An 18,284-nucleotide genomic window follows, 5' to 3' on the forward strand; every position below is an offset into this window, starting at 1 on the left:
AATTTCGCCTGAGCTGGAATAATACATTATGGTCTTTCTCTTGCAATTCAAAGATGATGGTACAGAAAAAAAAGGAGAAAAAATTATTTTATTTTCATTTTATAATCTGTTAACAGATCGAATGTGTTATATTCTCCAACATTCATTTCACATTGCCACAAGCTTCAAAGTGTTTCCTTTCAAATGGTATCAAGAATATGCATATCCTTGCAGCAGGTCCTGAGCTACAGGCAGTTCAATTTGGGTATGTCATTTAGGCGAAAATTGAAAAAAGGGTCGAATCCTTTTAACAAAGCCTAAGTCTTAATGTTTCTCAAATGATGACAGTAAAACCATACTACACATGAAAGCAATTCCTACAAACCAAAACAACTGACTTACCCTGCTCTTTCTGAGTAAGATACCTCAGGGTGAATGCACTGCTTACAAAATGACCCCTAATTTATTCTCTGTCCTCCTCCTTTCCCGTCTCCTCCCCAATCTCTCTTCCATCATTTTCTTTTCACTTGAGGGAAAGGGTCTGGTTTGTTCTGGATCTACTCCAGAGCTGAGGAGATTTTCTGCTCTCTCACCATCTCATGTGTCACTACTGAATAGACAGGGGCACTTAAAATTACCTGAAATTCACCACCAGGTGGCAGCTGGACACAGAATTGAGCGAAGTTAATATTACATTAAGCTTACCACATGCTTCCCAGTCAATACAGTTTGCGCATATATTATGATAACATTTTGTGTCATTTTTGTTCTTTTTGATGTTCGACAGCGTTGATGTTCAACAGCGTGGGCTGTTGAAGCACACATTCTTTCTTGAGGTAAGTCGAAGTTCCGTGATTGGTCAACAGTAGGGATTCTTCAATGAAGTGTTTGTTGTCATTCAATGACAGACGGCTAGTTTTCAAGCAATTTTTTTCACTTGAAAAATACTTTTATTTAAGTATTGAATAAAGTAGTGTAATTTTCTATCATTCCAAACAGTAGAAGCACTTCAGATGAACAACAGCGCCATCCCACTTTTTACAGTGCAAGTGTCATGCTTTTCACAGGCATAGCGAACATACAGCTGAGACAGCTGTGAAAAGTGGAGGGTGTGTGTATGTGCAAGTTGCTGGCTCTTTAACCGCTTCGGGTCATATAGACATTTCATATTAATTTAAATACAAGTACATGAAATACAAGTACAGACTACAAAAATGGTTTCCTAAAAAAAATCAAATCCAAACCTGGCCAAAAGAGCACTTTTCCTTGGCTAAATGGAGATATCTGGAAACTGATGAAAGAAAGAAATCATGCTCTAAAAACAGCTATAAAGTCCAAATTAGAGCATGACAGACGTAGGTTTACCATGTTGAGAAATAAGGAGATGAAAGAAATCAGACAGGCCAAGGCAAACTTTTTTATTAACATAATTGGTAAAGGAAAGGGAAATTCTAAATTGATCTGGGAGAATCTAAAAACGTTAACAGGGAAAGACCATAGTAACACTGCAAAAAGACTAGAAATCATGGTGAATAACAATCTAACACAGGATACAGTCGAAATAGCAATAGCCTTCAATTCCTACTTTATTGACTCTGTCAGGGTACTGACACAGAACCCCTCCACTGGTTTCTTGGGCTCAGTGCTAGTAAATGACGCTCAACCTGTCTTCATCATAAGGGATGTTTCTGAGTCAAAGGTGAACAAGGTGATTAGCTCACTAAAGAACTCTAAAGCCAACGATGTGTTTGGGCTGGACTCACCTTTCTCAAAAACTACAAGAGTCACTCATTGGCCCCATTACTAAGGTCACCAACACATCTATTGGTTTGGGAGTGTTTCCAAGGGTCTGGAAGTCAGCCATAATAACGCCCATCTTTAAATCAGGCGACCCTGCTGACGTGAGTAACTACAGGCCCATTAGTATACTACCTGTGGTGTCGAAGGTTGTTGAAAAGTGTGTAGCAGAACAACTGATTGCCCACCTCAACAACAGCCCCTTCACATTACACTCCATGCAGTTGGGCTTCAGAGCGAAACACTCCACAGAAACGGCCAACTGCTTTCTTCCGTAAAAATGTGAAGTCCAAGATGGACAAAGGGGACGTTGTTGGGGCTGTGTTTTTGGACCTAAGGAAGGCTTAACCATGAGATTCTCATCACAAAATTGTCCAAGTTCAACTTCAGACACTTCATGATCTTTCTCATTCACACTCCAGGATATGATACGATATGATCCTCACCCTGTATATTTCAACACTATAACCCAGTTAACTGTGGATCAATGGAAGACTGACACCCCAGCCCAGCCTATCGTAGGTCCATATGCGCCAAATAAACAATCAATCTAGCTGACCACAAACAATCAGACAATCAATTTGACCTCAACCCCTAGACTACAGTGCGGAACTGTACGGTGGTGTTCTTCATCTTCTTCTTATAGTCTTCATCAAACTGTTCACTCTGGGCCACAGTGAAATGGTTCATCCAGTCACCAACCTTTCCTGGAGAGTGGGAGAATGGGAGAGAGAGAGAGAGAGTCGTGAGCAAAGAAAAGGTGGTGGAAATAGAGAGGGGAGGAGGGAATGACTGACAGAGAGAGAGGTATAGGGGAGAAATGGAGAAGTCTACCTTTTCGCATGAATGGACAAATCTTGAAATCCATGATTGGGAGGGTGGAATAGTTGGCCATGCTGTTCTTCTTCATAGTATCAAACTGCACTCCTCCTCTCACCCTCTCCTTCTCCTCTGCTGAAGGAGACAAACCTAGGAAGGAGCACAGCCTGTCCAGCTCTCTCCCCGTATACTGTAGGAACACATACACACTGGATGTAGAAACAGCTAACCTCCTAGAGCAGTAGTTAGTATGGCTCTTGAGCATATGTGTGCACTGAGCTCATCAGATGCATCTTAATAATACTGTAACACACACCTAGCATCAGTATTCTACTCACCTCAACCATGTCCTCATAGAAGAGGTAGAGGATTTTGGAGTGAGTCTGTTTCTTCTCCCACCAGCCAGTCACATGGTCGTACCACAAACCAAACACCACTGAGGAAGTGCAGAGTAGACACATTCATAGTGTGAATGGGGACTATTATCACTTGATCATTCAATCCCTCCTTTATTCACTCGTTTACTCACTCTTTCCGTCCATGAATCTCTGTAAGAAGTTGTTCCAGTCTCCTGGCTCTGGCTGTGTCTGGTTCATGCGGTCAAAGTGGAAATAAGACACAGCACTGTCCTTGGCATTACGGGCCACATACACTATCTGCAGAGAAAGAGAGAGATTGCATTTATGTATAGTGGTTATATAGTGGAGAAACATTGAGAACAAGTTACAAATACTGCACCCTGCAGTTCTGCTCCCAGAAGGACTTGGGCAGCAACTGAACTGGGAGGTGAGTCTTGATGAGGCGAGGAGAGGTGGTTAAGTTGTCCAGCACCTCCACCCCTAGGACAAACAATATAATAATGCAAACTAATGTTTAATGGATATTATCACTGTTCAGCAGTTTCTGTCATGATATTAAAGACTTTAGTTACTGCTTTGAAGACATCAGCTAATTTTTTTACAGGGGAATGACACATTGGGAGAGGTATGATTAACATTTCCAATGCTCTATTCTAACCTGGAGGATAAAGAGGAATGAGCAACTCCAGAAAAGGAACTTTCTCAAAGATGGGTCTCTGATGCTCAGGGTCTGTCTGGCCAAAATACAGCAGGTCTAGAATGTAGGAGACCCATGTGGTTCCTAAGAGAGGAATACAGATAGGGGACACATACACAGTCATTCACAAACCCAAACACAATCTTTAATGAAACATCAACCTCAGACTGAGAGAGACCTGCTTTGGGGTAGGTAGCGATGAGAATGTCATCTGGTCTGGCCTGGAAGTTCTGTACATTGTCCCAGTTGCCAGTGAAGTAGTTGGTCATGGAGACTCCATGGAAGTCAAAGAGTTTTGGTTGAGGTGGCAGCTCCATCTGTAAAAGTGGGACATGTATTCGATCAAGGATCACCACAGTATTGTTTATGCTTGATATGAAACTTGAACAGAATCTTTTAGCGATCCAAATGGTTGAATTATTCAAACATAGAGAGGAATAACGCTCCATTGATATGTTTGCCTACAAATGTTAAACCAGCCAGGGCCTTGGTCACTGATCTGTCTGGAGCTGTGTTATTAGGAATGTAAGTACAGCATGCTGATCCGAATATCACACACACACCACCCTTCTCGGCCAGTAACATATCCAATGCTATTCTATTGTGTCATTTCATTAAACTAGTTGCATCTGTCTGTTCTGCTGACCCTTTTATCACATCCCTGGTATAGTTGATGAAACGCTGTTGATTATAATAGATATAATTAATACAATCTACATTCTTATTGAGAGTTAACCACCAGAAAATGCTAGACTCCAACCCTGCTAATATCTGGTGTCTAGCTTTAAATTTGTCTGGCACCCCCTGTGGAACCCCAATATTGTCAATATATACTCTGTCGTCAAAAGTCCCAGACGGAGAGCTTCTTCTTGCCCGCTTTACTGGCATGAGGTCATGGTGATGGATGAGGGTGAAGGCATTTCTAACTGTACAAGAGCACATATGCCCGACCAATTTGTAGGTAGAGTTGACCATAATTCCACTCCCCCACACAACCACCAGACATCAGCTCTCGGTCTTTTTATTTTACTGAAGTCCTCGGAGCTCAACCACCCGGTCAGATCCCTCATAGTCACATCAGTTGTGACATTCTCAGTCTTGTTACATCTAGCCACCTCCTCTACGTCCCTCCCATGAGGGTTGTACCGGGCCAAACAATAATAGTCTCCTCCTGCCACTACGAAGGGGGGAAGCCTAGATCTAATAGACACATAGGGATACAAATAATGTAGATCAGTACAGCTATCATTGTCAGGCTTTCCTACTTTCATGGAAGCTTTACCATACACGCTACCCCTCTAGGTGAATTAGTTCCATCAAGTGGGAACGGGATGGTCGTTAACCAGGGTTTAGCTGTTCCACAGGCATAGCACACTTCCTTAGCCATAGACCTTGCTGTATATTGGATCCAAAAAGGACTTCCGGGTTGGAGCGAGTAGTCGCATTTCGCTTCGCTCCACAGGTAGTATTACATTTCATTTCATTTCATTACAGTACAACGGTTTGATTTGTTTGATCTTAGCACTTTTTTTCTTAGCTAGCTACATAGCCGTCTTTGTATCAAAGATAATTGTGTAGTTTAGATTATTATCGAATTATCGAATCTTCTAACGTTGTCAACACTGCTAGCTAGCCAGCTAGCCAACTTCTACCGAAACATTACAACGGAACGATTTGATTAGTGTAGTGTTAGCTAGCTACATAGTTGTCTTTGCTGTCTTTGTATCTAAGATAATTGTGTAGTTTAGAGTAATTATCTAGCCAGTTATCGAGGTTACCTAGCCAGCTCCACTTTCAAACAAAGTCAGTTAGCCAGCTATTTTCGCCGTCCTAACGTTGTCAACACTGCTAGCTAGCCAGCTAGCCAACTTCTACCGAAACATTACAACGGAACGATTTGATTAGTGTAGTGTTAGCTAGCTACATAGTTGTCTTTGCTGTCTTTGTATCTAAGATAATTGTGTAGTTTAGAGTAATTATCTAGCCAGTTATCGAGGTTACCTAGCCAGCTCCACTTTCAAACAAAGTCAGCTAGCCAGCTATTTTCGCCGTCCTAACGTTGTCAACACTGCTAGCTAGCCAGCTAGCCAACTTCTACCGAAACAGTACAACGGAACGATTTGATTAGTGTAGTGTTAGCTAGCTACATAGTTGTCTTTGCTGTCTTTGTATCTAAGATAATTGTGTAGTTTAGAGTAATTATCTAGCCAGTTATCGAGGTTACCTAGCCAGTTATCGAGGCTACCTAGCCAGCAACACTTTCAAACAAAGTCAACAACGCAGCCACTGCTAGCTAGCCTACTTCACCAGCCAGCAGTACTGCATCATTTTAATCATTTTAGTCAATAAGATTTTTGCAACGTAAGCTTAACTTTCTGAACATTCGAGACGTGTAGTCCACTTATCATTCCAATCTCCTTTGCATTAGCGTAGCCTCTTCTGTAGCCTGTCAACTATGTGTCTGTCTATCCCTGTTCTCTCCTCTCTGCACAGACCATACAAACGCTTCACACCGCGTGGCCGCTGCCACCCTAACCTGGTGGTCCCAGCGCGCACGACCCACGTGGAGTTCCAGGTCTCCGGCAGCCTCTGGAACTGCCGATCTGCGGCCAACAAGGCAGAGTTCATCCCAGCCTATGCTTCCCTCCAGTCCCTCGACTTCTTGGCACTGACGGAAACATGGATTACCACAGATAACACTGCTACTCCTACTGCTCTCTCCTCGTCTGCCCACGTGTTCTCGCACACCCCGAGAGCTTCTGGTCAGCGGGGTGGTGGCACTGGGATCCTCATCTCTCCCAAGTGGACATTCTCTCTTTCTCCCCTGACCCATCTGTCTATCGCCTCCTTTGAATTCCATGCTGTCACAGTTACCAGCCCTTTCAAGCTTAACATCCTTATCATTTATCGCCCTCCAGGTTCCCTTGGAGAGTTCATCAATGAGCTTGACGCCTTGATAAGTTCCTTCCCTGAGGATGGCTCACCTCTCACAGTTCTGGGTGACTTTAACCTCCCCACGTCTACCTTTGACTCATTCCTCTCTGCCTCCCTCTTTCCACTCCTCTCCTCTTTTGACCTCACCCTCTCACCTTCCCCCCCTACTCACAAGGCAGGCAATACGCTTGACCTCATCTTTACTAGATGCTGTTCTTCCACTAATCTCATTGCAACTCCCCTCCAAGTCTCCGACCACTACCTTGTATCCTTTTCCCTCTCGCTCTCATCCAACACTTCCCACTCTGCCCCTACTCGGATGGTATCGCGCCGTCCCAACCTTCGCTCTCTCTCCCCCGCTACTCTCTCCTCTTCCATCCTATCATCTCTTCCCTCTGCTCAAACCTTCTCCAACCTATCTCCTGATTCTGCCTCCTCAACCCTCCTCTCCTCCCTTTCTGCATCCTTTGACTCTCTATGTCCCCTATCCTCCAGGCCGGCTCGGTCCTCCCCTCCTGCTCCGTGGCTCGACGACTCATTGCGAGCTCACAGAACAGGGCTCCGGGCAGCCGAGCGGAAATGGAGGAGAACTCGCCTCCCTGCGGACCTGGCATCCTTTCACTCCCTCCTCTCTACATTTTCCTCTTCTGTCTCTGCTGCTAAAGCCACTTTCTACCACTCTAAATTCCAAGCATCTGCCTCTAACCCTAGGAAGCTCTTTGCCACCTTCTCCTCCCTCCTGAATCCTCCTCCCCCTCCCCCCCCCCTCCTCCCTCTCTGCGGATGACTTCGTCAACCATTTTGAAAAGAAGGTTGACGACATCCGATCCTCGTTTGCTAAGTCAAACGACACCGCTGGTTCTGCTCACACTGCCCTACCCTGTGCTTTGACCTCTTTCTCCCCTCTCTCCCCAGATGAAATCTCGCGTCTTGTGACGGCCGGCCGCCCAACAACCTGCCCGCTTGACCCTATCCCCTCCTCTCTTCTCCAGACCATTTCCGGAGACCTTCTCCCTTACCTCACCTCGCTCATCAACTCATCCTTGACCGCTGGCTACGTCCCTTCCGTCTTCAAGAGAGCGAGAGTTGCACCCCTTCTGAAAAAACCTACACTCGATCCCTCCGATGTCAACAACTACAGACCAGTATCCCTTCTTTCTTTTCTCTCCAAAACTCTTGAACGTGCCGTCCTTGGCCAGCTCTCCTGCTATCTCTCTCAGAATGACCTTCTTGATCCAAATCAGTCAGGTTTCAAGACTAGTCATTCAACTGAGACTGCTCTTCTCTGTGTCACGGAGGCGCTCCGCACTGCTAAAGCTAACTCTCTCTCCTCTGCTCTCATCCTTCTAGACCTATCGGCTGCCTTTGATACTGTGAACAATCAGATCCTCCTCTCCACCCTCTCCGAGTTGGGCATCTCCGGCGCGGCCCACGCTTGGATTGCGTCCTACCTGACAGGTCGCTCCTACCAGGTGGCGTGGCGAGAATCTGTCTCCGCACCACGTGCTCTCACCACTGGTGTCCCCCAGGGCTCTGTTCTAGGCCCTCTCCTATTCTCGCTATACACCAAGTCACTTGGCTCTGTCATAACCTCACATGGTCTCTCCTATCATTGCTATGCAGACGACACATAATTAATCTTCTCCTTTCCCCCTTCTGATAACCAGGTGGCGAATCGCATCTCTGCATGTCTGGCAGACATATCAGTGTGGATGACGGATCACCACCTCAAGCTGAACCTCGGCAAGACGGAGCTGCTCTTCCTCCCGGGGAAGGACTGCCCGTTCCATGATCTCGCCATCACGGTTGACAACTCCATTGTGTCCTCCTCCCAGAGCGCTAAGAACCTTGGCGTGATCCTGGACAACACCCTGTCGTTCTCAACTAACATCAAGGCGGTGGCCCGTTCCTGTAGGTTCATGCTCTACAACATTCGCAGAGTACGACCCTGCCTCATACAGGAAGCGGCGCAGGTCCTAATCCAGGCACTTGTCATCTCCCGTCTGGATTACTGCAACTCGCTGTTGGCTGGGCTCCCTGCCTGTGCCATTAAACCCCTACAACTCATCCAGAACGCCGCAGCCCGTCTGGTGTTCAACCTTCCCAAGTTCTCTCACGTCACCCCGCTCCTCCGCTCTCTCCACTGGCTTCCAGTTGAAGCTCGCATCCGCTACAAGACCATGGTGCTTGCCTACGGAGCTGTGAGGGGAACGGCACCTCCGTACCTTCAGGCTCTGATCAGGCCCTACACCCAAACAAGGGCACTGCGTTCATCCACCTCTGGCCTGCTCGCCTCCCTACCTCTGAGGAAGTACAATTCCCGCTCAGCCCAGTCAAAACTGTTCGCTGCTCTGGCACCCCAATGGTGGAACAAACTCCCTCACGACGCCAGGTCAGCGGAGTCAATCACCACCTTCCGGAGACACCTGAAACCCCACCTCTTTAAGGAATACCTAGGATAGGATAAAGTAATCCTTCTAACCCCCCCCCCCCCCCTTAAAAGATTTAGATGCACTATTGTAAAGTGGCTGTTCCACTGGATATCATAAGGTGAATGCACCAATTTGTAAGTCGCTCTGGATAAGAGCGTCTGCTAAATGACTTAAATGTAAATGTAAATGTAATCCACTCCATCCACAAATTGGTATCCACAAACCCTGTTTCTACCTCTATAACTTCTTTGAGATCTTTAGTTTGAACTATCCTCACCAGTCCTTGACTCTGGATGACTCCACGGGTGACGTCCGTTCTATCAGAGGTATTGCTTGTATCCTGGCTGGCTGTAGATCTATCACCAGCCCTAACCTCTACTACCCGGAATGGTACCTTAGTGTCGATGCTGGTCTGGTCGAAGCCAACATACCATAACCCGAGATCCTCTTTCTTCATGCTTTTAACCTCTTTCAGCTAGGGGGCAGAATTTTTATATTTGGAAAAATAACGTTCCCAAGGTAAACGGACTATTTCACAGGCTCAGATATTAGAATATGCATATAATTGACAGATTAGGATAGAAAACACTCTAACGTTTCCAAAACTGTCAAAATATTGTCTGTGAATATAACAGAACTGATTTTGCAGGCGAAAACCTGAGGAACTCCAACCCGGAAGTGCATTTTTAAAAATGTTATCCCTGTTCCATTGCTTGCCCCTCCTCCATTTAAAGGCGTATCAACCAGATTCCTTTTCCAATGGCTTCCTCAGGCTGTGACCAGGCTTTAGACATAGTTTTAGGCTTTTATTTTGAAAAACTAGCGAGATTTATCAAAACGCATCAGGTGTCCATTGATTAGTTCCTGCGCAGGAGAGATGTGGCTCGACATTTTCCATCTCTGTAGTATTGAACAGTTTACCGTCCGGTTGAAATATGATCGATTATGTATGTTAAGGACCCTATTTGGTCTACATAGAACTCAACGGACACATCCTTCCCCAACTCTACTCTCACCTCCTTTCTATCCAGATTAAGTGACGTCAGGTATCTTGGTAATGCTAAATCCTCTTCTTTCACATTATGGGTCAAGTTACCACCTTCTGCCTTCTCGAGTGGTTCATGGTGTATTAGGAATATGGCTCCCACAATTAGACAGCTCAGACCGATCAGTACTCCTATCAAGCCCCACCCCTTTCCGGAGAACATATCACTGGCTAGAGGCCAACCCATACTTCCACTTCTATTGAACGCACACTGTGAGGATCGGGCGGGTTAGGGAATCTTCGTTAGAGAGGTGACCCCCGAACCCTATTGGTTTTCGGTTCTTCTCCTAACTCTGTGTTTGTTCGACAGTGTCAGTGTGTCTTACCCTCTTGCAGTGTGTAATATGGACCCAGGTGGCTCTTTCCGCTATTCGTACTGCAAAGGCTGTCACCAGTAGCACCTGGTATGGTCCTTCCCACCGTGGCTGTTTCCAGTCTTTTTTCTTGAGGGATTGGACCCAGACCCAATCTCCTGGTTGGATCTATGTGTCACCTTACTCTGCAACTCTTCTGTTGGGCATAGAATCTTTGACATACGGGCGTGGTAAACAATTTCCTCATGTGTTCTGTAATGGTATTTTCTGATTCAACATAACCCTGTTCGGGCTCTCCTAACTCGGGCATCCTATAAGGCCTCCCAAACACTTTCTTGAATGGAGATAATCCATCTTTATCAAGGGTTATCCTTATGGTCATTATCACTATGGGTAAGCACTGTACCCAATTTCTACCTGTGCTCATGTGAGTCTTTCTTAACCTGCTTTTTATCGTACCGTTCATGCGCTCTATCAGACCTGCCGATCGCGGATGATAGGAACAATGTTTCTTCATATTTATACCTAATTTCTGTCCAATGTTGTCTATAATTTGATTAGAAAAATGGGACCCATTGTCGGAATAAAGGGTTTCTGCTAGACCAAATCTAGGAATAATATCTTGGTATAATGCCTTAGCCACTGTTATTGCATCTGCAGAGGTGGGAAAAGCTTCCACCCATTTAGTATATTTATCTATGATAGTTAGACACCACTTTTTCCTTCACTTTTAGTGAGTTCTATAAAATCAATTTCTAGTTGTTGGAAAGGATATTTCGCCCAGTGATATTCTCCCTGTGGTGCTTTCTGTCTACCCTGGTGATTATTCTGTGCACAAATAACACATCTGGAACAAAAAAAATTAAGTAATTTGTGATCCCGTATGCTACGAAGTGCTTCCTTATTATCTCCACCATCCCTCCTGTTGATACATGGCTCTGCCCAACATTGCTGCATATTTAAACAATGACTTAGGTAATATAGGCAACTTATCATGACACCAAATATAATTTCTATATATTGCTCCCAACTTCTCCCATTTTAAAATCTATTTTATTGGTGCTCTAGACTGACAATCTTTTAAGATGGTCCTGTCTATGTTCACTTCCTCTTTTAAGAATTGCTGTGTCGGCGGCTGTGGCTTGAGGCCTGCCCTCTTCGCTTCCTGGTCTGCCCTTCTGTTACCGTTGCTAATACTATCTGTTCCTGTAGTATGAGCCTCACACTTACAAATTGCTAACTTCTCTGGTAAAAGAACAGCATCTAAGAGATTCAAAATCAACTGAGCATGTGTAATCGATTTACCAGAAGTGGTTACCATTCCTCTGTTTCTCCATTGGGCTGCAAAGACATGTACTGTATTAAATGCATAGGCACTGTCAGTATAAATGGTAACCCGCTTACCGATCCCCAACTGACATGCCCGGGTGAGTGCAACAATCTCTCCCTGTTGTGCTGAATAATTCCTTGGTGCTCTGCTTCCAAAACCTCAACTTCTGTTACTACAGCATATCCTGTGGCATTTGTGCCGTCAGGGTTCTTTCTCGATGAGTCATCTACAAACATAGTCAGTTCCCCATCAGATAAAGCTAGGTCTGTCAAATCTGGTCTTGGTAAGACAATTTTCTCAGTTTCCGTTACACAATCATGTGGGCTGCCATCTATTTCAATTGGAACTAATGTGGAGGGGTTCAGAGTAGTACAACTTTCTATTGTTAAATTAGGCATATTTAACAGAATTATCATACATGATAGATGTCTAGCCGGTGACATGTATGCCATTTTGTGTTCCTATAGCAAAATGGATACAGCATGCGGAACCTTTAGCATGCGGAACCTTAGCATGCGGAACCTTTAGCATGCGGAACCTTAGCATGCGGAACCTTTAGCATGCGGAACCTTACAGCATGCGGAACCTTCATGATAAAGTACCACTGAGGCAGAGTCTTCTACTGCCTGTGCGGCTGCCACCACAGATTACAAGCACTGTGGCATAGCCTGAGCTACTTCATCTAGTCGGGAGGAGCAGTAAGCGATTGGCTTATTTTTTCCCCCATGTTTCTGTGTTAGTACAGATGTCATGAACCCCTCCCTACAAGCCACTGTTTGTGTGAAGGGCTTATCATATCTGGGGAATGCTAAGACTGTGCTGGAAGTTAACAGCTTCTTGATGCTCATAAACTGTTCATCTGCTTCCCAAGTCCACTCTATCTTCTCTCTGGCTGCCATAGCTTTACCATATATCAACTCACTGAACTTTCCGGTATGTAATGCAAAGTGGGGTATCCACGCATGGCAATAGTTAATCATTCCAAGAAAACTCATCATCTGTTTCTTATTGAGTGGTTTAGGTGCTTCTAAAATGGCTGTTTTTCTAGTCAAGTTAAGTGTTCTCCCTTCCTGTGTTATGGTGTGTCCTAGATAGATAACCTCCCCCCGCCACAGCCACAACTTTTTCTTACTGACTTTATGCCCCTGTTCAGCCAAAAACATTAACAGAGCTAGAGTGTCAGCTTTACAGCCCTCTTGAGAGGGGTTCGCCACCAATATGTCATCTACATATATCAAAATTTGACTTCCTCATGGAGGGTCAAACTGACCTAGATTTCAGGTAATAGCCTGGCTGTAAATTGTGGGACTTTCCAAAAATCCCTGGGGAGTCCTCGAGTACGTCCATTTGCTCCCCATAAAAGTGCACCCGAACCACCCTTGACTATCGGGGTGTACTGGAATGCTAAAGAAAGCATTTGCCAAATCTATCACTGTAAAGTAGGAATTTTCAGGTTTCAATTGGTTAAAAAATGTATGCGGATCTGGCACACATGGAGCCCATGGATCGATACTATTATTAACCCCTTGTAGATCCATTACCATTCTCCAATCTGTACTCTGAGCTGCTTTTTTAACTGGGAACAGGGGAGAATTACAAAATGCTTCATCGCCTGGAATGATTACCCCTCCTTTCCTTAATTGCTCAAAAATTGTAATACCTTTTATTGCCTCTGGTTTCATGGGATATTGCTTCTGATATGGCCTATGATTAGATTTAGGTACTACCTGTATTGGAGTTACCCCTTTAATTAATCCTACGTCTGCTGGACCTTGTGATCATAAATGTTCAGGGACTATCTCTAATTCTAACTCCTGTTCTTCTGTTAACAGGTACTCCTCTCCTCAGTATTTTACACACTCATTCAGATGTACACCAGGAACACTATAAGCTCTCCAATTTAGCTTCCTACGATACCTATCGTTTGATGGACTGTGTTGATCTCCCCAATCATGTCTACCCAGTCTGTGATTTTCCTCCCCTTTGACACCCACTGGCCCATGTCCTCCCACCCTTCCAAGGGCTCCTTGGCGAGAGATACATGGGGACTCCACCTTTCTCTGAAAAGCTTCTGACTCTGAGGAGGTAGCTCCACTTCCACAGCAGCATGAGTGCTGTCATAGTGAAACCACTTTAACCCTATAGTTCTCTCTGGGGTTTTAAGTAATGCTTCCTCATAGACTGGATCTGGACCTGGGTGTTTGTTATAGCAGAGAGTACAGTGTAAGTCATTGGGAGACATCTTAATGAGTCCTGGTACTACTTTGTCTGAGAGTTCCATCAAGGTTTTAGGAATATCCGTTATCCCCCAGCAAATCCTGACTGTACCAATAACATGGCATCCCGTCCCCACAGACAACCATATTATCTCTGACAATGTAGGCCTTCATTCCCCTCTCAGTGGGAGTGACGGCTACATTCAGTTTAGTCATTACATCCCGGCCTAACAGGTTGACGGGGCATAGCTTCAATATCAGAACAGGAACAGTGGCTTCTCCCCCAGATAACTCATGTTTCAGTGTTACAGGAGCGGATAGCCATTCCATGAATTGGTGACCTGATGCTGACCGTGATCTTTTCCCCATTACTTTTTACCCTGTCGGGAGCATCGTCTGCACAGATTGCTGTGTGACAAGCCCCAGTATCACACAGAAATGGAATTTTCTTTCCCATTATTGTTAGTGTCAAATAGGGTTTCTGTTCCTGTTGGAATGCCAAATCAATAGTAGCCAATTAAAAAACTTCACAATTAGTGTTTACAACCGAATCCTGAAAATCCTCCTTCTTCTCACTAGAGTCTATTCCCCCGCTCCCCATAATTAGTCATGCCTCATCTTCCTCTTCCTCCTCTGAGTCTGGCTGAAGGTGCCTGAGCTTTTCTCTCTGTAATTGCCTCGACTCTCTCTCCTGCCTCTCCTATCCTAGTTCTTTTTACAGTCTCGGTGATTATGGCCTCCTTCATTGCAGTGTTTACACGGTGCCTCACAATCTCTAGCAAAATGTCCTGCCTTGCCACAATTGAAACATTGATTCCCCCTTTCTCTCCTACACTACTAGTCCGTCCTCCTCTGTCACCCATACACTTCCCTGCAATCTCTCCTAGAGTAGCCATTAGATACTCAGCTCCCTTCTGTTCCTTTTTTGCTCTCTCACTTTTCCCATGCTGCTCATAGTGAACAGCATATCTTTTCACCCCTCTCAGCTCTGCTAGCCCCCACGCCTACTAGGTTCTGTTTGATGGCATGGCTTATCTCGGGACGCATTCCACTGAGGAAAGCAATATTTAATTGCTGATGATACGGGGCAATAGGGGGCAGCATTTTCACGTTCAGATGAAAGCATGCCCAGAGTAAACTTCCTGCTACTCAGGCCCAGAAGCTAATATATGCATATTATTAGTATTGGATCAGTCTAAAACTTTGCACATACACTGCTGCCATCTAGTGGACAAAATATAAATTGTGCCTGGTCTGGAACAATACATTACTTTCTCTTGCATTTCAAAGATGATGGTACAGAAAAAAAGAGGAAAAACATGTATATTTTCTTTGTGTAATCTTTTACCAGATCTAATGTGTTATATTCTCTAACATTCGTTTCACATTGCCACAAGCATCAAAGTGTTTCCTTTCAAATGGTATCAAGAATATGCATATCCTTGCAGCAGGTCCTGAGCTACAGGCAGTTCAATTTGAGTATGTCATTTTAGGCGAAAATTTTAAAAAAAAAAGGGTTGGATCCTTTTAACAAAGCCTAAGTCTTAATGTTTCTCAAATGATGATAGTAAAACCATACTACACATGATAGCAATTCCTACATACCAAAATAACTGACTTACCCTGTTCTTTCTGAGTAAGATACCTTAGGGTGAATGCACTGCTTACAAAATGACTCCTAATTATTCTCTGTGCTCCTCCTTTCCTGTCTCCTCCCCAATCTCTCTTCCATCATTTTCTTTTCAATTGAGGGAAAGGGTCTGGTTTGTTCTGGATCTACTCCGAAGCTGAGGGGCTTTTCTGCTTTCCCTCTCAGTATCTCATGTGTCACTACTGAATCGCCAGGGGAACTTACATTACCAGAAATTCACCACTTGGTGGCAGCTGGACACAGAATTGAGCGAAGTTAATATTACCTTAAGCTTACCATATGCTTCCCAGTCAAAACAGTTTGCGCATATATTATGACAACATTTTGTGTCATTTTTGTTAGTTTTGGTGTTCGACAGCGTTCAACGTTTTTTGTGGGCTGTTGAAGCACACATTCTTTCTTGAGGTAAGTCGAAGTTCTGTGATTGGTCAACAGTAGGGATTCTTCAATGAAGTGTTTGTTGTCATTCAATGACAGACGCCTATTTTTCAAGCTATTTTTTTAACTTGAAAAATACTGCACCAAACATCTTAGTTAGATGTAAAATTACTCAACCAAGACCTCCGCGGCAAAAACTTCAAAATTCTTGAATTATCTTAGATTAATTCAGACTATTTTGAGGAAGTGTACTGGCTGTGTTTTTGATATGCCATTGTGGGAGAATTTTCCAGTCATCTGGTGATTCTCAGTAACTATACTGTTCTCTTTGAAGTAGACAGAAAAATTTATATAAGTTTAAATATTAGACATGTGTAAGCAGAATGAAGGCTGAAGCCCATGTGAGTGTACAAAGCTGGACCAACATCGAGTTAACCATTAGACATGTAAAAAACAGAACGCAAGCAGAATCTGTGTGGATGAGGCATGGTAGACTAACAAGACGTGACTGGTCTGGGCCATGTCTGATCTTGTGAAGGCTAACAGACACGCACATGGGTTAACTTCTTATGGCTGCAGGGGCAGTATTGAGTAGCTTGGATGAAAGGTGCACAGAGGTGTCCATAGTAATCTGCCTGCTCCTCAGTCCCAGTTGCTAATATATGCATATTATTTGAATTATGTCTGTGAGTATAACAGAACTCATATGGTAGGCAAAAACCTGAGAAGTTCCACTTCCTGTTTGAATTGTTTCTGAGGTGGCAGATTTTCAACCAAGCTCTTATTGAAATTACAGCGAGATATTGATGAGTTTTCACTTCCTACGGCTTCCACTAGATGGCAACAGTCAATAGAACTTTGTCTGATGACTCTATTGTGAAGGGGGGCCGAAGGAGACAGGAATTAGTAATCACTGCCATGAGGTGACCACGCATTGAACAGTCGCCTTCACATGAGGAGGACCTCCGTTCCACCGCTCTTCTGAAGTCAATCTAATTCTCCGGTTGGAACGTTATTCAAGATGTATGTTAACAACATTCTAAAGATTGATTCAGTACATTGTTTGACATGTTTCTACTGACTGTTACGGACCTTTTGGACATTTCGTCACGTTATAGTGGATGCGCTTTGTGACTTTGGAATTGTTTACCGCTGACGCGCTAACCAAAGTAGCTAATTCGACATAAATAACGGACATTATCGAACAAATCAAGCATTCATTTTATCTCTATTTCTGCTTTTTGTGAAAGCTATCTTTCGCTGGAAAAATGGCTGTGCTTATTGTGGTTTGGTGGTGACCTAACATAATCGTTTGTAGTGCTTTCGCTGAAAAGCATATTTGAAATCGGACACTTTGGTGGGATTAACAACAAGATTACCTTTAAAATGATATAAGACACATGTATGTTTGAGGAATTTTAATTATGAGATTTCTGTTGTTTGAATTTGGCACCCTGCACTTTCACTGGCTGCTGTCATATCGATCCCGGTAGCGGGATGCAGCCATAAGAAGTTAATCATACATCGGCCTGAACTTGTGAAGACCTTTGACAGGAACATTAGCTAATCAGTGATAGGCACCAGTAGGAGTATGCATGTCACGCCACCAGTAGAATCTATGCCCGAGCCAGTAAGAGAATGGAAACTAAGACAAGATTCACAAAGTGGAGTGACGATGTTATGTAACTGTATAAAACCAAGCACAAAGAATGAAGAGTCAGTTCTTCCATGGAATTGCTTGGCTTTGTTACTCTCTGTAATAAAGTCTATTCAATAAGTATTTGATTCAATATTTTCCACAACACCGTCTCAAGAGGACAAAAAGTAGACTTGCTGCTTGTTTCTTGTTTTTCAAGCGAATGGCTTTTTAAGGGAGTATGCAAAGATTGCTTCTCCTTGCCGAGTTCTGCTAGGAACAAACCAAACCTATGTTTGTGTATGCCTTTACAAACCTGACCTGACCCCAGACATACTCAATCCCCCACCTTCCATTAAAGCACACACACACTCACCTGATAGACTACTGAATGGACCGTGTCCTGGGTTAGATAGTGTCTTTGTCTTTTCTGTGCCCTTAAACCTCCTACATTGTCTTCAACACACTGTCTAAATCACTTCTCAACAGTGTATGTGTGTCTACCTCTTACCTGACCAGAGACTAGGCTGCAGAGTCTGTGCCTGGGCAGTGTGTGAAGCGTGTACACACATCTTTCACCTACTGCATCAACCTTTGATCGCCAGGTTGCTTGTTAGACGCAAACAATCAATACAAAAATATACTCTGTAATGTTACTTGGTAAGGAGGTCTGGTGAGGAGGTCAGATGTCACAGGT

General features: G+C 44.1%; 1 protein-coding gene across 4 annotated transcripts; it reads right to left on the reverse strand.

The window, feature by feature from the left end:
- Nucleotides 1-2,060: 2,060 nt before the first annotated feature.
- On the reverse strand, nt 2,061-18,159 carry LOC120061395 (cytosolic sulfotransferase 3-like). 4 transcript variants are annotated; one of them, XM_039011170.1, is made up of 9 exons: nt 18,099-18,159; nt 10,389-10,572; nt 3,830-3,968; nt 3,613-3,735; nt 3,334-3,434; nt 3,125-3,251; nt 2,934-3,031; nt 2,611-2,785; nt 2,061-2,483 (listed from the first exon to the last, which is right to left on the reverse strand). In XM_039011170.1, the coding sequence occupies exons 3-9, from the start codon at nt 3,966-3,968 to the stop codon at nt 2,371-2,373; spliced, it is 876 nt and encodes a 291-aa protein (XP_038867098.1). In that variant the 5' UTR covers nt 10,389-10,572; nt 18,099-18,159; the 3' UTR covers nt 2,061-2,370. The 4 variants fall into 4 exon arrangements, with proteins under 4 accessions (XP_038867098.1, XP_038867096.1, XP_038867097.1 ...); XM_039011168.1 differs by having other exon boundaries at nt 17,964-18,126; XM_039011169.1 differs by having other exon boundaries at nt 10,389-10,588; nt 17,964-18,126.
- Between the last annotated feature and the right edge of the window lie 125 nt (nt 18,160-18,284).

Source organism: Salvelinus namaycush, chromosome 16 (genome assembly GCF_016432855.1).
Source record: "Salvelinus namaycush isolate Seneca chromosome 16, SaNama_1.0, whole genome shotgun sequence".
NCBI lineage: Eukaryota > Metazoa > Chordata > Actinopteri > Salmoniformes > Salmonidae > Salvelinus > Salvelinus namaycush.